Source organism: Nannospalax galili, unplaced genomic scaffold (assembly GCF_000622305.1).
Source record: "Nannospalax galili isolate Female #2095 unplaced genomic scaffold, S.galili_v1.0 scaffold915, whole genome shotgun sequence".
Classification (NCBI taxonomy): Eukaryota; Metazoa; Chordata; class Mammalia; order Rodentia; family Spalacidae; genus Nannospalax; species Nannospalax galili.
The window spans coordinates 780,664-804,239 of NW_008336255.1; the positions used below are offsets into that span (position 1 = coordinate 780,664).

A 23,576-nucleotide genomic window follows, 5' to 3' on the forward strand; every position below is an offset into this window, starting at 1 on the left:
AGTGATTTGTTTTCTTACCTTCATGATGAATTTAGGGCCTTTCTCTTAACTTTTCTCTTCTACCCTCTTTTTCTTCTTCTTTCTCATTTAAAAATTCAGTAAATAGAGGCTGAAAAGATAGCTCAGCAGTTAAGAGCACTGACCGCTCAGGCAGAGAACCCGGGTTCTATTCCCAGCACCCACAAGGTGGTTAACAACCGTTCATAACTCTAGTTCCAGGGGACTCTTAACACTCTCTTCTGGCCTTGGGCATTGCATGATATGGGTACACTTACATGCATGCAGGTAATACACTCCTACACACAAAGATAAAAATAGTAAATAAAATGTTTTTTTAAAAAATTCAGTGAATAACAATGTGTTGAGTCCATAATCCAGTGTGCCTGGATTACTCAAGGTACTGTTGAAAAATAAAATAAATAAATAAATAAAACATACCAACTCAAGCAGCAAACCATTTACTGGAGAACCATTTACTAGAAAGACAAATATCAGTTGTCAGAAAATGTGGCAATGGGTAGAGGTAGGCCAAGGAACTGCTTAACAGTCCTGGGGAATCAGAAAAACGTCCTACCAGAGAGGTGATACGCAGGCATGGACCTGAACAATGAAAGTGAGTCCAAAGTCAGAAAGTACTGAACGGTTCTCAGGCAGACATGTGAGTGTGGGGAGAGTCCAAGGTGAGCTGGAAATCAGTGGTGTGTGCATGTAGACAGTTGACTTGTGGGGACTTAGTAGGATGGAGTGGAAGACTTGCCTGGCTTGAAGATACTGAGAAGGGTCTCATGAGTGTTGTGTGACCATGTCATGGTAGATACCATGTCATGTTTTAAAAGATCATTTGTCATTAGAGCTGAGAAGAGGTTAGAATAGGAAAGAGTAGAGGGACCCATCACAGGAGGGAGAAGATGGGTTTAACAGACACAGGAGAAGGAAGGGACATTTTACCAATGAAAATCCAGGAGTAAATACTGAGCTTGGTTTGAACATGCACTCATTGGTCATCAAAGGGCAGATGCAGAGCTGTGTGTTTCCAGCTCCAAAGAAAGTAAAATCTAAGGATACAGAACCAGAAGTCACTTGGGAACAGGTGGCTTTAAAGTCAAGAGAGTAATTGTGAGATTGAGCAAACCCTGTGTGGACAGAATGCATCAGTTTACATTGGGGATGCCTGTGTGGTCCTAGGTGAACTTCATTTCTTTACATCAGGGACTGGTGGAACTTTATTGCATGTTTTAAGTATTCTGGGGAACCTCTCAAATGTTACAAAGAACATTATGTAAACATAGTTTCCTATTGGGACAGAAGCTATAGCCTTTACCAGATTCTGAAAGGGATTTGGGTCAAGAAAGGTTTAAGACCCATTTGTTTCCACAAATAATTTTCATCTCTTATGATACTTAGAATTTGAATAGAACTAAAGAGGAGATTGGTTCAGGCTCAGAAATAAGCTTCACATAATGGTTTGGATCTTATTCAGTGATTTTGAGTGGGAAGATTCCAGGTTCCCCCAGTGTTGAGAAAAGAGGGAGTATTTGATTGGGTTCATGATTTCATTAGAAACGCTTGATCAAGTCTGCACGAAAGCATCGTTCACATCAAATATATGTTTAATACAAAGACAGTGAACGGAAGTAACTATGAGGCAAAGAATGGAGACCCTTGCCAGTCTGAATGGTGCATACTCCAGGGGCTCCTGAAAATCACCTTCTCTTCAGAGCACTCTCCCCAGCACCATCACTACCTACCATCTCATCTCTGGTTTTATTTCACATTTGAAATTTGATTCGTTTCTTAGTTGAGCACTCCAGCACACAGTTAAGGTTTTCTTTCTAATGACCTTTGCCAATGAGTTTATGTTGAAGGTTATATAGTCTTAGCAGAATCTGAGTATTCTAAAAATTGCCAAATCACATTTCTGATAAGGTCCCAAGTACATAATGAATTCTTACAGCTCAACAAAAAGAAAATGACTAACCAATTTCAAGACAAGCAAAGGGGCTTTTCCTAAAGCAGATAAACAAACGAATGGTAAGTACAGGAAAAGGTGACAATGACATCATTGCTGTTCATCATGAGGACCTGACGGATCAAAACAGCAATGAGATGTTACCTTACACCTACAGGATGGCTTATTTAAAAAATAATAAAGCAGGAGGCTGAAGAGATGGTTCCACAGTTAAGAACTGCTCTTGTGGGGAACCCAAGTTTGATTCCCAGCACCCAGGTCAGATGGCTCACATTCACCGACAACTCCAGCTCCAGGGGATTTGATTCCCTCTTCTGGCCTCTGTGGGCACTACATTCACATGCACATACCTACACACACACACACACACACACACACACACACACACATGCATACACATACATATGAAATAAATCTTTAAAAATAATAATAAATCAAAATAGGATGAGTTAATGAGGGATTAGAAAAACCAGGGTCTTCACACATGGCTAGTTAGGACTCCAGCAGGTTCAGTCACTGGGAAAAATGGTTTGGCAGTTCCACAAAAAGTTAAAGATAGAGTTACCCTATGATCCAGAAATTCTACTCCTAGTTGGGTCCCCAAGAGAATTAAAAAACATATGTTCCAAAAACAACCTGCTCACAAATATCACAGAAGTGTTATTTATAATTGCCAAAAAGCAGAAATTCGAGGAGCATCAGTTATCTCAGCAGAGGGTAAGCAAAATGCAATCTATTCATACAATGGAATATCATTCAACTATAAAAAGAAATGAGGCATTGATATATGCAATAACAGGGATGAACCTTGAAAATACTAGGCTAAATGAAAGAAACCACGTATAAAGGTCACACATTGAAAGAGCTGATGTGCATGAAGTTTCCAGAATATACAAACTGGTAGAGGCAGAAAAGTCCATTAGTGACTTCAGGTAATTGGGAAGAAACAGGAATTAGGAAGCACAGGGTAATTTGCAAGATGATAAGAATGTTCTAGAATCAGACAGTGGTGGTGGTGACTCAACACTGTCAGTGCACTAAAGCCACTGGACTGCACACATGAAAGTGGTTGTGGAGAATTGTATGTTATATGAATTCACCTCAACTTCAATTTTAAAAAGCAAAATTGCCAAGTGATAGCTACTAAGTTGGCCTTCAAATCACACAATTCTAGAATTCACAAACTTTTTATATAGTTGCTTGTTTGTGAAGTGACCAACTATGCTTACATAGGATGAGACTCCCTCATTGCTCCAACATCAGCGATATGAATATGTCAGTCAAACACCGGCACAAAGAAAACCTCACTTAGCAAAGACCCAGAGAACTAAAGCGATGCTGGCATGTGTTTGCCTTCTGAATATATATTTAAATAGTATCTATGCTTCACATTTCGTAGGACTGCTTCAAATTGAACACGCTGAAAGTTGCAGTGGAGAACAGGGTCCACACTGCCTGCTTCTCATCCTAAGTCTGAGCTTCGGCCAGAAACAAAGCTCAACTTCGCCCTTGGAATTTTGGGATTCTGTGAAATTCTACTCTTCTTTGGGTTGAAACTATTTAACTTCACATTGTGTCCTGGGTACGCTGAGTTTCTACTTTGCCTCTGATGCCCAGAAGCCTGACGGCACCTCTATTTGTCGTTATACCAAACAGCAGAAGGGTGTACCTGATAAAGTGGAAAGTTTTGGCATTTTAAAGGAAGCCTGATAACAGAGTTAAATATTATAACCATAACCAAAAAAATGTCCTGGTCATACCAAAACCACTGGATAACCATGATGTGATCTTACAAAGATTAAATTCAGGACTTTTACACAAAGTGGTTCTCACTGGACTCATGTATGCCCCTCACTCCTATTCATTCTGCTTTCCTTCCTTCTATCTCCTCCCTCCCTCCCTCCTTCCTTCCTTCCTTTGTTCACTCCCCCTCCCCCTTCCTCCCTCCCTCCCTCCTTCCTTCCTTCCTCCCCTCATTTTCAGTACTGAGGATTGAGCCCAGATCTTCCCATGTCAGGCAAGTGCCCTGTCACTGAGCTGCACCCCAGGCCCCTGCAACATCTTCAGTGACTGTCTCCAAGCACCTTCCTCAGTTTGGGCCACACCACAGAAGCTCTCCAAGGGATAGGCAGGACCAAACACGTATCTTGTGGGGTATGAAGTGAACACACTCCATCGCTCCTCACTGACAGGATGATCACGGATTTCTGGATCTGCTGAGGTCTGGTGACCCATGCTTTTAGTTCAGCATCTTCTTTCTGGGAGCAGGAGTGAGTTGCCTCATCCTCTAGCATCCCACTTCCCTCACCTGCAGCATGAGGCTAGACAGCCCCATCTTTCACATCGCTGGGATGAACTTGCTAAGCCTTGAGCTTAAGAGGCGTTATTTAATACAGTTTTCATTTTCGATGGGGAAGGGGGTGCTTACTCCACTGTGCCCACTGCAGGAGAGTCATTGGTTGAGTTGAATGCAGGTCCTCAGAGCGTCAGGAAGGGGGGCCTAACTCCAACCCAACACACTTTGCCTGGCTTTGTTTATTAGCATCTCCTCAGTAGCAGGGGTGATGAAACCAGTGACAGACTTCACTGCCAGGCAGCTGGGTCACTGTCCCCTGGGTCTTGTTGTCATGCTGTGGTCTTAAAGTGACCACGGCTGCGTGGACTGCCGCCTTCCAAAAGGCCAGGCGAGAGACCACTGAATAGTTAACTGGTAGAAAGGAAGATGGGAAGATGGGGTTGTTGCTTGCTGAAAACACACAGAGAAGCAGTCTTTGAAAAATCCCAAGGTGGCTGAGTAGCAAGAACATGGCCCCTGCTGTGGGCAGCTGTGTGTGCAAGGGCAGCCTGAGGGCTGAAAATCAAATCTCCAGCCCAGGCTGGTGCCTGTCCCATGAGGCTGCACCAGAGGAGACAGAAAACCTGAACGTGACAAAACGAAGACAGTCTCCACCCTGGTAGAGGAGGATCATCGACAGTCATCTTTTGTATGGTTAGCAATAGTGATTTTAGGGGGGGAAAGGAAAGACAGCAAGAGAGAAAATGGGATAACTTATTTAACAGGCATGCTCAGCACGGCCCCTTACCTGGAACCGTCTCATGTCCCGTGGGTTTCCCGCTGTTTTCAAACAATTCTGATTGCACTTCAGGAAAAATTTTAAAAAGAATCTGTGAAGAGAAAGCAACGTGTTAGTTTTGTTTTTTTCAGTAAACATTTTTTAACAGGAGACTCTATCTGCATTCTATTAGATTTAATTTGGAAAAAAAAGAAAAAAAAGAAAAACGATTGTGTTTCAGGTCTGGGGAATTTCAAGCAGGCCTGCCTGGGAAGGGAACACTGCTGACCCTCTGCAATTTGCAAATTTGGATGTTTTCAATCGAAAGCTCAGAGCCTCCTTTCTCCATCACGGTGGGGGATTGTTAAACGGTTCACAAGCTGGGCTCTGGTCTGCACACCCACCAGCCTGGAGTTTGTTCAGCCTTCTGTCTGCAAAAGAGAGCTTGGAACACGGCAGTGACCCCTGCTGTACAGAAAGTATTGCTCTGGGCTTAAAAATGGGAGGTCGCAGCCCTCAATCCTAGACTCCTCAGGTCTATGACTCTCCAACAGACACACAATACCTTCATGCTCACATCTGAAGGCAGCCTCAGAGTTTCACACAATGTATACATATATCAGAAAATAGTATGTAACCATCCAAAGATTAAGTCCACTGGGCAAGTACACCCCAGGTATTTATGATTAATAACAAATAGGAATGACCTTACAGCCCCTCTAGAGGTTATCCAGAAAAACACAAATCATGCTCTGTGGTTTTTGTTTGTAAGACATCATTTTTTGAAGCCTGTATTCCCTTAAATGATCTATGTTGTTTTAAAATTGGGCATCTCGAATCAGACAGTTGCATCAGCCAAGAAAAATGGCAGATGAACCCTTTTTGGCAATTCACCTGGTTCTTATTTTAAATTTTGTTTCAAAATACAATAAGTTTTTCATTTATTTCACTTGCAGAGTCCTTTTTCTTAAAAAAAAAAAAAAAAAAAAAAAAAAATCCAGCTTTTGCAGTGTTAAAGTCCCAGGTGAGCTAAGCCTATTTCCTTTTCTGTTACTATGACAACGAAATTTTACCGCAGTCCCCAAGTCCCTTCAGAACTCTCACATCCATGCCTTGAATTAGAACTTTAAAGGAAAAGATATACATTTTCCCCAGGATTTACCAACAAAAATAAGTAGAAATCATCGATGCTTCGGAAAATTCTATTTTAAAAGCATTGGTTGGTGGGGTGCACTTGTGATGACCTGCTTCTTAGTTTTACTTATTTTTTAAACAATCACACAAACGAATTTGAAAGCGCTCCAATTAACTGTACACATCGTCAGAAAATAAAACCGACAAGAAGATAAACAATAAACAATAAAGGAGGGGAGGAGAATTGACTCTGTGGTCTGTTTGTATCTAAGATTTACTCTTTGTTAAAAATATTTGGCAACATGCTCCTGACCCCATCTATGAACAAGGTTGAGTGCGAATTCGGAAGTGATAGCTAAATACTTTTTCATTATTTAACATCTGCTTTGGGCTTCTATCTCACCCTCTTTTACAGGGTGTGTGGGAGGTCAGGCGTGGCTTCCTGTGCCATGGATAGTGGAGGTCTTGGTCAGAAGCCTCCACACTGACCAGGCAAACACTTCACAAGGCATGCAACACTCAGAGCCTGCTACTGTTCGAACGTTGCATGCCTGCCTGCAGGAACGCCAGTGCGTAGGGAGAATGGATTTTATTTAAGACAAGACAGGGCAGAACCAAGCACTTTCTTTCTGAATGGGGAAACATGCCTCTATTTGTTCACTCATCAGAGTCAGCTACGGCTGCTTTCAAACCCTCAGAGCTGCTCTGAGGATGTAGTGAAAACTTGCCTTTGCTCGCTGGAGCCTCCTTCCAAACGAGAGCCTCCACCCCCACCATATTTAACCCCAACACCCCCCCAGCCATAATTTACATCTTTTCCCATACCAAAGCCGAACTGAGTGCGACTTCTGATTTGCTCCTTGATTTTTGGAAAGTTTTGCTTTTCAACAACTGCACTCCTTATAATGCATTCTGTGTGCTATGCACAGTTTCCCTTTCCTCCCCCACTCCAGCTCCTAAAAGGATCTGGTGAAAACATTAATGCTCACGAGCCGTTATTACATGAATGGTGTGGTAGGTGGAAAAGTGCAAAAGAGATAAATGTTTACATAAAATCAAATTGATTTAGGGGAACACAGAGTCTGGTGAAAGACTTTATTCATTTTAAATTAGGACCCTTAACAGTTCTTTGGATGGAAAACACCCAATTCTGATTCTCTTGCTTGTCTTGGGGCTGAGTTTGTAACCTACACAGCAGACCTCTGCATACCAAGGATTTAGCATTTAGCTCACAAAGGGGAAAGGAAGCCATAGAGAGGAGCAGAGAGAGGGGGGGAAAGATAGAGAGATGTCACACTATTGAATGATGGTGTATAACTGCTACTTCTAAATGGCTAGAAATTATGGATTGGATGTTTTATATATAAATTCAAAAATGAATTAACAGAAATTCTAGGGCTTACTGATGTCACCAAATCTCTCTCTACTTTTTACTGCTGTCTTCTGCTTCCCACCCTACACACACCTTCCCTAACTGCTTGGTACAAAACCCTTTGCTATCCACACCATCCATTAGCCACAGGGTAACTCGAAAGGAACAAATTCTCTCAGAATCCCCTGGGCCTCCATCCCTCCAAAGCCAGAGCTGCCTGGAAAATGTCAGCTTTCTCTACTCAGAAACAGAAAGCCCAAAAGAATTCCAAGATTCAGACCAAATGTGCAGATTCTCCTCCGAATGGGAGTGATTTCCACTTTCTCCAAACAACAGTGACAACGTAAATATTATAACCACTTAGCATGTTGCAGTTTGCTAGCCTTCTAACTGCATTCCTTAAGAGTGAGCCCTAACAACAGGAGGTTTAGCCTTGTTTCTGGTAAGAGGTAGTGAGATGTGGGGTCAACATATAAACTCAAGCCCTGGCATTTCAGGCAGGTCCGTAAGCCATTGAGGCAGTATCATGTCCCAAAAGACATTGTTTTACTCTACAAATATGCTCTGAGAGTGTGTGAGCCTTGACCATGTAACCAAGCTATTTCCCTTCTCTGGCCTCAGCAGCCTCTGCTCAGAGAAATGTTTGACTGGATTATTCTGAAGTTTGTTCCAACATTGGTAGTCTATGATTGAAAAAAAAAGGCAGAATTGAAACTCACTGAAGGCCAAGTGGGAATGTAGAGCAAGGTACACTTTTCACCCTCCATAAAAATCCTATGGTGGTACATGAGGACAATCACAGCTCAAAGACATCTCTATCCCTGTTCCTGTTCTGTGTGGTAAGCAGCTGGAGGACTGGGTACACCAAGATGGGAAGGAAATAACTTGTACAGGCTAGTCCCCTCTTATCCTACAGAACGCTGTCCAAAACTCCGAGGGGATGCCGAAAACCATGAATAATACTAAACCCTGTGCATTTTATGTGTCTTCCTATACGCATATATCCATATGATAGTTTAATTTACAAATTAGGTACAGTAAGAAATTAGCAGTATCTATTAATAAGAGTCAACTAGAACAATGTACCATAGTAAAAGGGAAAATTTGTAAGTTGTTCGCATCTGACATTTTCCATATCCTAATCTGGGACCATAGCTGACTATGGAGAACTGAACCCAGGAAAGTGAGGCTATGGAGGAGAGGTACTGTGCTTGGCATACAAGGTTTCATTTAATTCTCACAGCATCCCTCTGAGTGAAGAGTCATCCTGTGGTGGGAAAAATGAATTTGAGATTTGTCAGGGATCACAGAGTGAACACAGGACTGGAATCTGGATCTTTCTAGCAACCCAGTGCCACCTGGTACTTGCTGGTTCATGCACCGTGGTGATGGTTACATTCCGAGCACACTTCAAACAACTGAAGTGCACACTTTGAAGGGTCAACTTTATGATATATAAATTGCATCTCAATAAAGCCACAAAATCTGTTCCCTAAAAGGCTGTCTAAAAAGGAAAAACCCAAAAAGGATTAGAAAATGGGAGAGGATCTGGATTTTTGAAGAGTCAGAGCATCCAAAAAGATTACACTAGGTCAAAGACGGTCACCTAGGAGAACCCACTTGACGTTGAAAACATCTGCTGCCTCCATTCCTTGACTCACTTGATCAATGCATACTGAGTGTGTTCTAGATGCCATGAAAGTTCATGCCAATGATAAGGATCTTGACTTCATAAAATACACAACCAGGCTATTCAGGATGTGCTTCTCCAGAGTCTTAAATGACTCTAAAACTCCAAGGGGTCTGAATAAGATCAGAGCATATTATATGGTATCCAAGAAATCTGTACTTCCTCTTCTAAGCTCTGGGATGCTGGATTATCCTGCACAATGTGTTTAAAAACATACTGAAACTCTCAGATGGCCTGGGTGTGTCCTGACCCATCTTGATTAGAAACTGAACTCCAAAATAGATGTACCATTAGGGTACAAACTTAATGTCTAGTGCTGGGTCATGAGTACCCCAAAATCACAAGAAGGAAGGTAACTACTGAACATCCTTGCCAGACTCTAGAATTATGACCAGTGATCTAGCGATCATGACACCCAACATCCTACTGCTCAAGGTTTATGAAAGACACAGTTTAGTTTATCTCCAACTTTAAATCTAAGATACAATCCTTTCTTTAAAAAATTAATCCAAGAATTCTTCGGGCCACCACTATAGAAGTTTCCAGAAAAAGAATAGACAGAGCAGATGCATGCTGAGGAATATGTATCGGTAACAGCTACTGTTAGAGAGATCCCTCTTCCAAGCAAAATAACGATCAAGATACCTCTCACTTAGAGGCTTGGTTCCTTACTCCTTTCTAACAAGAAAACCCAATTTCTTGTGCCTAGAAACAATTTCTGTCATCACATAACCATGTCTTATATTCCACACGCAAGAGAATACTACATACTCTCCAAGGGCCAAGAGTGGAGGCGTTGTGTCTGTCATGATGGTCACATAGTCATGCAGGACCTCTAAAGGCTGAACCAAACATAGTTTCTGTAGCTGTACAAATCATGTAGGTACTTAAATGTCTGTGTTCATCGATTTTTGAGGAAGATACCTTTTATCTGGATTAGCTGTTAAAGAGCCTTTTGTTGTTTTTTTTAAGAGTCCAATAAATTAAAATACAATTGGATTTCACTGCTCACATGTGATTTTAAAGAGAAGGTAACCTTTTGACTTAAAGCACTCTCAGACCATTTCAGCTGCCAATGTAGGGATGTCTACAGTGAATCACAGAGTGACATCAGAAAGGAATGGGTTCATGTCCCTCTCTGCCAGGGCCTCTCAATATGTTCTTATTCCTTGAGAAATCTGATGGCCTAAGTTCTGGCACCAGGGTGAGAAGCCATGCTGGATGGACACTCCCACAGATCTACTATCTCTCTCTGAGAACATCCTATAAGGCAGCTGACTCTGCTTCATGGAATTAGCTTCCACTTGTGATCAGGGACAAATACCAGGATGCTCCATCCTTAACCTAAATCTTTAGTATGCTTTCTGAGAAAGAACATACTTTCTTCCTTCAAAAGCTTCCAGAAGACTCCAAACCCAAACAGCTAGAGGCCCAGAATTGGCCTAAAGATGAAACAGCCTTCAGAGGTCTGATCACACTAAGGTGTTGACCCCGGCTAGAAAAGGACCTGAAGCTTTGAGAACCCTGTGATGACCCTGACAAGTGCCAGAAGAGAGTCGGGGAGGCCAAACTCCTGATGGGCTCTTGTTAACTCCAAAAGCACATGGTAATGGGGCATCTGAGAGGTTAGTATTTGAGACTTTCTTAACAAGATGGCCGTAGCTAGACAAAGGCCAAGAAGATCCATGGATAGGGTAGATGACTTAAAGGTTTTGACTGATTGGCTTGAATGACCATCTTACAAGTTTTTTGTCCCTTGGGGGATGGATTGGTTCAGGGACAAATCCTCTGAGGATGTTGAGGGATGACTGAACTCATTTTTGTAAGGCAATGCTCTATCAACTCCATTTATTACAAACAAAACACCTTGGACTAGAGAGATGACTCAGTGGTTAAGAGCACTGACTGCTCTTGCAGAGAAGCTGGGTTTGGTTCCAGCGCCCACATGGTGGCTAACAACCATCCCAAACTCCAGTTGCAAGGGATCCAACACCCTCCTCTGGCCTCCACAAGCATTGCACACATATCACCATATCACTTATATACATGCAGGCGGACCACTCATACACATAAAGTAAAAATAAATAAATCAAAAAAAAATTAAGAAAAAACACCTTAAACTGTAAACATAAATACATGAACAGACGTCTGATTTATCTCCCCAGATATTCTAGGGAAGAAACATTACTTATTCACCTGGATTGTTTCAATGAAAGTTCATTGAGATTTGAAAACGTTAAGTTTACAGAAAAAAAATTTTTTTGAGACTAGTCTTACCACGTAGTCCTAGCTGGTCTGAAACTCACCATGAGGCTAGAATGACCTCAAACTCATGGAGATCTACCTACCTCTGCCTCCCAAGTGTTGGGATTAAAGTCAGGTACCAGTGTGCCTGGCCTAGAGAAAGTTTTTTAAGCAACAAATGTTCTTGCTTCCATGTCCCTAACCCATCTTGGTTAAAAGTCTATGGCAACAGTCGTCGTCGTCGTCAGCAGCAGCAGCAGCATAACCGTCTTTGGCTCATGTTATATCATTTGACATGCATGGTTTTATTTAATCCTCCCAACTTGGAGTAGGCACATTAATGTCCCCATTTTACAGTGATGCTTAAAAGTCTCCAAAGTTATCATGATTATTTACCCAAGGTGAAAAAGCTAGTCAGTGGGGGACCAAGGAGCTGAGCTCAGGTTTGTCTGGCTCTTAGCAAACTGTCACTCCCTGGGCAGCTTGGCCAAGCTTCTAGGCTTTTTAAAAATTATTTACTTTTATTATATGTGTATGAGTGTTTGTAAGTGCATGTATATAAGTGTATCACATGCATGAAAACCTGTGGAGGCCATAAAAGGGCATCGTATCCCCTGAAACTGGAGTTATCAATGGCCGTTAGCTACCACGTAGGAGCTGGGAACAAACCCCAGGTCCTCTGCAAGAGCAGCCAGCACTCTTAACTGCTGAACCATCTCTCCAGCCCCTTGGGCAAGCTTTTCTTGAAGGAAAATGTGGGTCACACTGCAAAGTAGCTCTTTGCTTCTGAGACATATACTCCCCATCTCCATGAGGGTCATCCTGTGGCTTTTGTCTTCTTCCTTGTGGTTGCTGGCTTAATATTTATCATAAAAATTAGAGACTTCTCGAGGCTGATGTTACATACACAGGCAAAATGTATGGTTAAGTCCCTGGCCTGTGGTCAGTTAAGGTCTCCACCTTTCCTGGACATATTTATATCCCCTTCTTCCATAGCGTACCTTTGTCTTCCACGACATATGTGTGTGTGTGTGTGTGTGTGTGTGTGTGTGTACATGTGTGTGTATGTGGGAGCCAGAAGTCTGTGTCAGATGTCTTCTTCAATCACTCTCCATCTTGTCTTTTGAGACAGGGCCTCTCACTGGCCTGCTACTCTCTGATTAGGCCGGCCAGCCCTGAGGACCTTCTTGTCTTCACCTCCTGTCACTGTGATTACCAGCACAGCCACCATGTTTGGCTTCTTTATGTGGGTTCCAGAGATCAAATTCAGGTCCTCATGCTTGCAAGCCAAGCACTTTACCAACTAAGCCATCTCCCCAGCCCTCTCCCACTATAATTTAAAACAGCCCATTTTGCAAACAAAATTATTCCATAGGGAGTAACCACAGATTAAGATCGGATTCTCTCAGGACAGGTTATCTCTCCAATATTAATATGTCCTCTGCTTGAAGAACTTCCCTTAATTGTTAGGGAGAGATAGTCAAAGAAAAAAAAAAAAACCTAATTAATCCATTCCAACAGATTGCAGAGGCAAGATGGCTGCTTAAAGTCCTCACCACAGCCTTAAACAGGTCAGTAAAAGATTTCAGAACCACGTACACAATATGTTGGCTCCCAACTGGCAACAGGCCTGCAGAATCGTTTTCTATTCCTTGCTCACTCCCAAGACAGGCCCTGGAAGTGGCATTTCACTTTGGCAATAGATCTCCGCTCCTCCATGTGCTGACTCCTGGGTAGGATCCGCTATATTCACTTAGACACGAGGAGGGAGAGACCTTCCCCCACTGTGTGAATCCGACTCAATATCCATAGACTTCATTTCAAAGCCATTTCCTGATTTCTTCTGAAGGGAATATCTCCCACAGCTCCAGTGGCGAGCAACTGACTGCAAATAGCCACTGAGCTGCAGAGACAAGAGCACCGCCTTCATCCAGTCTCTTATTTTGGACTAGTAACCCACCCCAGTTGTTTAGGACCAGGGTTTCCACATGGGGGGTTATTTTTCCTTCCATACTTAGTCTTCAGTCCCGTGAATTCCATTATTCTGCACCTCGAGGCTCATGGGGAAACCATGCTGGTTTTTGCACTTAGATACAAACCTGACACCATTAATGGAAACAATCACAGAACTCTTTGGGGCTTGAACTGGAAAGGTAGTCAACACCAAGAGCATGCTGGTCATTTTAGTTATCTGCTAAGATGTTTTTGGAGCTCTCTTGCAACATGCTCCACTCCATCTTTTCCTTTATTTTTTTTCAGTACTAAGAATTGAACCCAGGACCTTGCACTCCCCAGGCAAGCATTCTACCACTGAAGTACTTTATCTTTCAAGCCAGGTCTGCTTTCTTTGCCTTCTTTGCCTTGTCCCTTCCTCTCCCTTCTCTCCCCAAAAGGAAAAAGGAGCCAGCAAAACCTAATCACCTACTGACTTCCTTCTCACAAAAACATCTTTTCACTGAGACTTCAGAATGAGCATACAAATCTATTTTCTCTTTCTAGTACAATGACTCCTTGGGTGAAGGAAAGAAATGAAGTTATTAGTCAGCCTTCGGCTTAATGGGTCCTCAGCCCCAGTCCCTGTCAATCCCTGGCCTCCCCTCCCCCTCCCTTCCCGTTCCCTACCCTCCCAGCAAAGCTCATCTATGCTAGGCTGAGCAGTGAACACCAATTACACCAAGAGCCCTTTGCTGCTGCCTGGTCCGCTGGTTTTACTGTTTTGCCAGATGGTTGAGGCCAGTGTGTAAAACTCTCTACCCTACCATTAATTCATAACTCAGTAATAACTTTCCCACGACTCCGAGAAATTGAAATGAAGTACAAATGTGAATATTTGGAAAGGGAATCAAGGTTGGACAACTATTTTACACCTGCCATATTAGATACCATTGAAACAAAAAGATAACCTGACTTCCTCAGGCTAGAATGTAACTTCCCCGGAACCAAAGACCGATGAGCTAAATAGGTGATGCTGGAGAAAGTGAAGAAGGGAGCTCAGCGCTGGTGCACGCCTCCAAACATCGCCTCCTCTCTGCAGTCTTCCGTTTATACCTATGAGTCCACTCACTAATGACCTTGAGCTTGAGCATCTACGTAACATTAGACGCTTATGACAGATTTGTAGATTAGCAGATACGAGTGCATTCTCTTGCTAAGACAGGACACCATCCAATGTTTGTTAGCATCATTAAACTAAAACTGACTTTTCACCTGCTCCCATACCATATGCAGCTGCAAATTTTTAAATTAAACTATGAAGCCATGCATAAATTTACATATATTACAGACTAGCCTCTCCATTTAACATGCAAATGTACTCCAATGTTTCAGAACACCTTCTGTCGCTAATTAATTTGCTGAATTATAATTAGACTAATCCTGCATAATTAATAAGCACAGATTTTTTTTTAATTTGTAAGCAGCTTGAGGAGATCATTCACTTCCTTCTATAAACTGCTAAGTAAGTGTTAAAAAAAATCTGGAAAGAACATGTGTGAAAAGGTATGTTTGATGTCGCATACAAACTCGAACTAGCACACAAGATACAGAAGTCAGTATTGATAAAGGTACATATTTGAAGCCAGCTCAAACAATCAAATAAAAATCTCACCCAAAGGATGGGGACTAAGTCTCCCTTTGTCTTCTTGTATATAGTATCTTATTCTTTGCTGTCTATCCGTCGGATCCTCCAAGATCACAGAGGCGGGAAAGGATTAAAGTAACCGTATGTTGTATTAGCAGAGATAATGATATTAACACTCTACTGTATATCAAAACACTCTGTGCATGCTGGGGGCTTTATAAGCCTCTTTGATGGTATTTGGAATCATTTTCATTTTGGCTGCCAAAAACACCCGAGATCTGTCTAGTGGAAACAATTAAGTTCTATTAGTACTGTATCCATTCGGTGATGATTACAATGAAGGGTCCCTCTTTAATGCTGGAGAGTAGAGTCTCGAAAAGAAAAACCAAAAAGACACATCTGTGCACTTGAACATGTGAAACTGTAGAGTTTTACAACCAAACATGAAACTTAATCTTGACCTCTACTCACAAAATAAGCAATACTCAGGAAACCTTGAGGTCTAGGTAGAGGACTTGTTAAGAAATTTGATGTAAGGCAAGAACGAGGAAGTCTAAGACAGGCTTGACCAATAGTCAGGAAACTTGAAAAGACTGTATGTAGAGAGACAATGTGAAAAATGCATGAGCCAGCAAAGGGAGGTTCAGAGCCCTCCAGAAAGAAGAAAAAATCTCTGTAGAAAAAATGTAGCAGTCTTTAACCTTTCCACTCAGTGAACTCAATAATACCAATAATCAAAGGATTGTTCAGCCCCAAGGACAGAGCCAGATGAAATGTGGCTGGTGTTCCTGAAGGTCTTATCTTCCTGGCTCCACCTCCCCTGTGTTAGGATGAGAGGCTGGCACCATAACACCTGGCTTATTCTGTGGTGGGTGAGCACCGTACCAACACTACATGTCCAACCTGAATGTACCTGGCTTTCTATCCTTATGATTTAAATTTTTGCATGGTGGGGGCTGGAGAGATGGCTTACTGGTTAAGAGCACTGGCTGCTCTTGCAGAAGACCCTGGTTTGATTTCCAGCATCCACATGGCAGCGAACATCCATCTGTTACTCCAGTTCCAGGGGAATCTAACACCCTCTTCTGACCTCCACAGGCATTGCACAACATAGGTGCCCTTACGTACATTCAGGCAATACACTCATACACATAAAATAAAAATAATAAAATATTTTTTAAAACAATTTTAAACCAGGCATGGTGATCATGCCTTTAATTCCAGCACTCAGAAGGTAAAGGCAGGCAGATCTCTGTGAGATCGAGGCCAGCCTGGTCTATATAGTGAGGCCTAGGCCAGCTGAGGTTGCAGGGAGATTCTGTCTCAAAAAGACCAAAAAAAAAATTTTTTAATAGACACACTTCAGTGGAAATTTCTTCCAAGGAACAGTCAACCATCTTCCCAATTCATTACCATACCAAAGTACACTTTACTATTACCAAGCACCCAACAATAGTTTTTCTCCTTTTGGAAACAAATAGGAAATGAACTGGATTGTGAGCTGAGAACAAAAATAAGAAAACTAGTTACTCCCAGCTTAGCCAAAGCTGGGAGTCAGGCTTATTCTAAGGAGTCAGCTCTATCTTCCTAAGAAGCATTGACTCTAGAAGCCTTCTCTCCTGCTGGAAGGAGAGTTCCAGTTAGCCACCTCATGGAGCTCTTGTAACAACTAACTCAAGTGGAAAAAAAAACTTTTTTTTTTGGAAGAACTTGGAAAAGGCTGTAACACTTTCTGTGAAGTAAGCAGCATCATTGCTTGCACAATTGGGAAACATGATACTTGGAGAGCTTTGCTAAGCCAGGCCTCAGCACTGGCTGTCAGTCAGTCCTCATCTAAAGAGATAAAATGATTCAGAGAGATTTTTTTAAACCTAAAAAATGATGTGGGAGGGGAGGGGATAGACCTTTAGCGGTTCTCTGGAACAATGTACTAACAATGCTGGTAAGAGACAAAATATTCCTTAAAAAAAAAATAGCCATGGCTGTGGACATCCCCAATAGTTCTTCATCTTTCATGAAACTCGGTTAATATGAGATGCTTTCTGCCAGGCATCTTGTATCGCACTTTGAGGAATAGGAAATCAAGTTTCTCTGCAATTTACACAGTGAGTGGGTCTGGTTTTTGGAAGCAGGAAAGTGCCTACTGGTTAAATTCACAGGGTGGACTGAAGGGTCTCCAGGATGCCTCCCATAACGTGCTGGGCTGAGAACTCCATGAACTTGTTAGAGCTGAGCTAGGAGTTGAAGAGCTATAGGGGTTAAAGTCCCATCTATGGATGGTCAAGAGTTTTTTTGTTTTGTTTTGTTTTTTTCTTCATCTTTGCCTAGCCAATTTTAAATTATCAACTGGTAGGAAAGAGTTGAGAGGAAGCGTTTGTGAACATGTGGCTCTGGCTTGTGAGCCATGCCTGAGGACTTCCTGATACAAGATGCTTAGTTAGAAGTATTACTTTAGTTAATGTGTTTTCCCTAATATGTTTCTGGGAACCTTCTCTAATTGTATTTTTTGGCACGAAGATTTCTTTCTCTGAATACTGCTTCTCTTCTGTTCCTGCAATTCTCTATTTCTCTCTCTATTTCTCTCTCTCTGTCCCTCTCTCTCCTTTTTTCTCTCTTTCTTCCTTCCACCACCATCACCACTTCTCTCTTTCCCCAGTTCCCAGACTCTGGCTTTTTAAAGTGCTACCTAAAGTTGATGGGGAGGAGGTGAAATGGGATAAAGAGGGACCTGAAGGGAAGGTGAGATGGAGACAGCAGCCGACCTGAATTGATCCGACAAACCTGGGCATGTCCCGTACTTCAGCCATAAAGACCCACATCCACAGTCAGGGTAACAACCTTCATGACAAAAAAGGAAAAGAAAGAGCGTGTGCCCTGACAGGTAGCAGGTGGTACATACGGAATTATCATCGGCTATTAACACCAGGTTAGGAATCACATCAGCTGCCTTCAGGCTGCATTTGCCAAACTCACATAAAATTATAAAACCAGGTATTTTAATATTCTGTTGCTCACTTAGCAGAACAGGTTTTCTATTACTTAGAGTTTGCTAGCTTTCGTCAAAAATTGTTTAACGTTTTTTTTCTTAAAGAAGAACTAGATGATATGAAAGAGAAACTGGGACAAAAATCAGGTCAAGAATTTGCTACGAAAAGCATTCAGATAAGGCCAATAATATTCTAGAGTGTTGTGAGTTTAGCACTTGGTGATCACATTACATCTAATCTGACCTCAACCCTGAAGCTTGCATGAGATTAGATAAATCATGCATTTACTTTCAATTTTTTTGTTCAAACTTTGTTGGTTCTAAAAGCTTCTATTAACTCTACAAGGGACTGGAGAGATGGCTCAATGGTTAAGACCACTGGCTGTTCTTGCAGAGGACCCAGGTTCAATTCCCAGCACCCACATCGTGGCTAACAATTGTCCATAACTCCAGTTCCAGGGGACCCAACGCCCTCTTCTGATTTCTGAGGACATTGTACAACATGTGCGTACTTATATGTAGGCAATACGCTCATACACACAAAGAAAGAAATAAAATATTTTAAAAACCTCTATTCACGCTATAGGAATCTCTAATCCAAACTTTAGCACCAAAAATAGGAGCCTCTTTGACATGCCATGCGGCCCTTTTGCCTGGTCTACCCTCTGTTCGTTGTTTTTAGCGAGCACACGAAGCACTGTGTTTCACTGTAGCATTTCCACTTCCACACATATTTATGACTACACGTGGGTCCTCTTGGCCCTTCCTGCTGCCCTTCCCTGTCTCCCTCTCCTGTCTCTTTAAGTTACATACTATGTTACCTTCTCTTGTTCTGCCTTCCCCTTCCTTTAAGACCTCTTCCTCCCCCTCATAGTCCCCTTTTCTATGTGATGTCTTCTACACACACACACACACACACACACACACACACACACATGTAATTTTTTTCAGTAGGGTCTCATGCAGCCCAGGATGGTCTTGAACTTGCTGTGTAGCCAAGAATGGTGATGAACTTGAACTTATGATCCTCCAGCCTCCACCTTCCAAGTGCTGAGACTAAAGGCATGTACCATCATACCCAAAGCCTCATTGGTGCTAGGCAAGAACTCTACCAACTAAGATTCATCCCCAGCCATACGTGTATGTGTATGTATGTATTTCTCATTATACATCTATGCACTTTGCATTTTTCTGATTTTTAATAGCATAGCACATGGTGCTAATGCTGGTCATCTTGCAGAAACCACCACCGACTCAGTTTTCATGTTTTTTATAGATCCAGAGTCACACCTTTCATTCTCTAAAAGCTGAAACTCAGACAAAAACTCCCATGAGGAAATCAAAGCTGACAAGGAGTTGAGCCCAGTGCAGCAAGGCAACCTCTTGGCACTTCTTCCAGGCCACCCTGGATTTTCCTTCTTGCTATACTGTATCATATCGGTGCTCAGAAAAGTGCTGTATGACTAGAGCAAAGTGGAACATGAGCCATCGTCTTTCAAAATTGGAGACCAAGTAGAAAGTTTCTCATCTTGTTTGAGTCAGTGAGGTTTCTCACCCTGGACTCAAAGGTTAAATATGAATGGAACAAATTCACAGACCCCCACAAACTAACCCCAGTTTAATTACAAAAGGAACGTGAGTTCATGTTTCTGTTTGGAAAGTCCTTCTGAGCCCAGGCCATGCTCCAGCTTTCTAAACCGATAAAGTTTTCTTTGTTTGGTTGGCTTGTCTGGTTTTATCCTTTTGAACCTGGTTTTATGTTTTATAATGTTTTATAAATCCAGATCACTTCAAATGATTAAAGTTCCTTTTAGACATTTATTCCTGCTGACCATTAAATGAGTTCTACTCCTAGACCCTGACACAGTGGAGCATGTCTGCACAGCATGCTCATTGGGGATGACTCAAATGAAAAAGAAACCTCTGTTGAGAAAGAAGATGGGAAAGCAGCTATTTACACAGACCCGAAACTTTAAAATAACGCAGACATCCATTTCCTTTGTCAGGACAGACATCACTATTGAGCCAATGTATACACACACACACACACACACACACACACACATACACACACACACACACACACACGCACACACACCATGAAAAAGGGTAACACACACAAATGTATAAAGTTGCATCCATTCCCCAAAACTCAGTTGAGACTCTCAGTGCCGCTAGGTTTTCTCACCCCCCACCCGGCTGCCTTTGAAGAACAGCCAATAGGACCCGGTGATAAAGAGCACTTGCTGCTCTTGTAGAGGACCTGAGTTGGGTTCCAAGTACCCACATCAGTCAGCTCACAACTACCTGGAACTCCAGCTCCAGGGGATCCAACACCCTCCTCTGGTCATGATGGTCACCTCATTCACAGGAACATACACACATACACAGAGAGAGAGAGAGAGAGAGAGAGAGAGAGAGAGAGAGAGAGAGATCTAAAAAGAAGAAATGAAGTGCCCATAGACCAAAGGAACCATCTTAAAGTTTTTGGAATAAGTCAGAGAATTAAATAAATGACTAAAGTTTTCATTAATATAGGAGGTGGGGTAGGGATGTAGCTCAGTGGTAGAGCACTTGCCAAGTATGCATGAGACCTCCAATTCAATCCCCAATCACACATGAAACACTGGGGAACAATGGCTGGATGATCAACTTGGCCCATAGTCAACAGCCTGCAGAAGCAGAGAATTGGCCTTCTGGGCTCTGGAGTGAGTTTCGTGCTTTCCCCCTATGCAGTAAATTTTAAAGGAAAAGCTCTTTTCCTTAGGGAGCTCCCAGCTGACCTGGAAGCAAAACATCCCAGCCCTTCACTCAAAAGTCACAGAGCTGGCTCTGCTTTCTCAGGGAGCAGTGAGTGGGGCCTGGAAGCATGGGAAAAAGAAGCCACCACTCCCTCGGGAAGACACTCGAGATCCAGCCTGGCTGTGCTGGGAGGGAAGCCGCTCTAAGCCAGTGTCCTCTGCTGACTTGGGACACCAGGGACCTGACATCAGGCTCTCCTTACAAACCCATCAGCAAGATTGCCACTCCCAGAAATGGCTCCGACCCAACACCATGACAAGGAAGTCATCTTGTCCCCTGTGTGAGTCAGAATTTATTGACTGCTCAGTCAACCTGATGGAAGCTAACCCCATCATTCTTCCTAGTAGAATTCTGCCTTGAAATTTGACAGAACTGTAAACTTGCCCCCCCCTCCTTAAATCAACCCTTACCACGCTGAAGTGATTACAAGAAAGCCACACTAGGGGTTGAGGAGACAGTTCATTAAGAGCACTTGGGTTCAAATTCCAGAACCCCCGTACAAAACAGGGCATGGCTACACGCAACTGCAGCCCCAGTACTTGTGGTGGAGCTGGTGGTGGAGACAGGCAGATCCTGGCTTGCTGGCCAGTCAACCTAATCAAAAGTGTGAGCTTCTGTCTCAGTGAGAGACCCTATCTCAGCGTGTGATGGAGAAAGAGACCCGACATCCGCCTCTGGCCTCCTCTGATCACCTGCATGAGCTATAAAACCTGCATGCCTCTGTTCATGCAGACAATGCAACGTAGGATGCAGTGAGTCCTGTGTGGTAAAACTTAAGGAAAAGGAGATGGTGTTCAATTACTGCCTCTATTCTGCCCAATATTTTCCCTTCTGTTTCTCACTAGCCCAATCTCGTCCCTCAGGCATGCTTCCCTCACATGTTTTCCCTGTAAAATTGGGTGATACCTCTGAGAGATGCTGGGAGAATTACTTAGGAGCTTTGGAAAAGACTTAAAACACCTTTTAGAACTTTCTGGTAAAATAGCAGACGCCGTTAATGTTCCTAGCATGGATTCAGTCTAGTGGTAAATAACCATGACATAGTTCGAGAACTGTCTTTCTATTCAGTCAAAGGGAGCGACCCTCTCTCTTGAGCTCAGGCAGGTGACCCTCCACCTAAAGGGCTCTGTTTATTTCCAGAGAATAAATTACAGAGAAGGGGAGAACAGTGGAGAGTAATTAAGTTGCAAGTTAAGGAGGGATCAATGCTTACACTTTAGGGGTTAAACACAAAGCTGATTATATTGGGAAGGAATCCGTGTTCGTATTCAGCTGTAAAATCAACGAGGAGTTCTGTGTTTGGAGTCTGAAACATCGCTCAAAACACTAAATCAATTTAATGTCAATAATTGCCAAATATATGCTAGATTAAATGAAGCAATGCAGATAGCTTTGTTCGCAAAGAAAACAGAGCCAAACGGCTTTCATGAGCATGACTAATCCCCAAGTCCTGTGGTTCCATAATCAGACATCTGAGCCTGAGTTTTGACTCCTGCAATGTACAATTTGGCATGGGACATTATAAACCCAGCTATTCTGTGCCTTTAACATACACTCTGAATATCAAAGTCACAAGGTGACACTTAAACCACCAGTGTGGACTGCAACTGTGCCCGCTGGGACCCCCAAACACACCAGACACCAAAAATAAGGAACTCATTCTGCAATATTAGGCTCAGAATTTCCCAGGCCCCTGTTAGAACGTTTTGGAAACACCTGTTTTGGCCTTATGGGGACAATCTCAACAGTGGTTTCAGACCTGGTCTGTTCTCCCAGCTCTTCCCCAGCACTGTAACCCAGCTTACTTTCCTCATGCTCTGATTACAGGACTGGATGGGGCCCTGTATGTCAAAGTGTCAATAGTGGTTTTTGCTGTGGCCCCTGAGAATAGCTCCTTTTGTAGGAAATCCTGACACCTCTCCCATCTCTTAACTCTCACCATTTTGAAAAGTTGCACTTTTGACAAATTTTATACCTAAACAGCCCTGTGAATTTCAGAATTTCTGTCCGGCTCTGGTAACTAAGAAATAAAATTTCCACGAAAGCCAGGGTGTAGAAAATGAGCTAAGGGGAGGCATCAGACTAAGCCGTGAGGGTGGAGACTGGAGACTGAGTGCTGGGCTCCACCAACGACCAGGGGCACATCTCAGCATATCAGGAGGACACGTAGCAAGGCGCTGGCAGAGTGTTTGGAAACTTGCAGGGGCCCCAAGGACCTTGCCGTCTGTCAGTGTCTCGTGCTCTCTTTCCTAAGTGTTCTCCCTCACCCCCACCCCAGCATTATGTCAGCTCTGTGAACACACTTCTTCAGTCGCCTTTTGAGGTGTGCGCATGAGTGAGTGTGCATGAGGGTTGTGTATGTGTGTCACTCGCCCAAAACACAGAGCAGCTCTTCCGGGAGCCATCAGCAGTCAGCCAAACTCCATCCAGCGACTGCCGGAAGTCAGAGCAGCGGTTTCCAGGCCACGGTGGACTGAGGACCCCAAGTCCCTTCATTGCCAATTTTGTTTATATGATGGGAATGGAAGTTTTTGTTTGTTTGTTGTTTGTTTTTTGCAAACCTGCACAGCTCATGTGGACCGTATATTTTAAAAGTCAAGTGTGAGTAGCCCTGTACTTGAGTTTGGAAACTCAGGCTCTGTTTATAAATGATGCTGAAGTATAACTGGTGTGAACAGGGATCAGGCAATTCCTTGAAAATTTCCCTTTGTTGGTTTCTTTGCAGGCTCTATCTATTCTCTCCCTC

At 42.8% G+C, this 23,576-nt stretch overlaps 1 protein-coding gene across 1 annotated transcript in view; it reads right to left on the minus strand.

The window, feature by feature from the left end:
- Positions 1-23,576, minus strand: part of Ebf2 (EBF transcription factor 2) — a 208,880-nt gene that overhangs the window by 55,603 nt on the left and 129,701 nt on the right. The window contains exon 7 of the mRNA XM_008830967.1: positions 5,053-5,134. Coding sequence (XP_008829189.1) covers positions 5,053-5,134 — 82 coding nt within the window. The remainder of the gene's footprint in view (positions 1-5,052; positions 5,135-23,576) is intronic.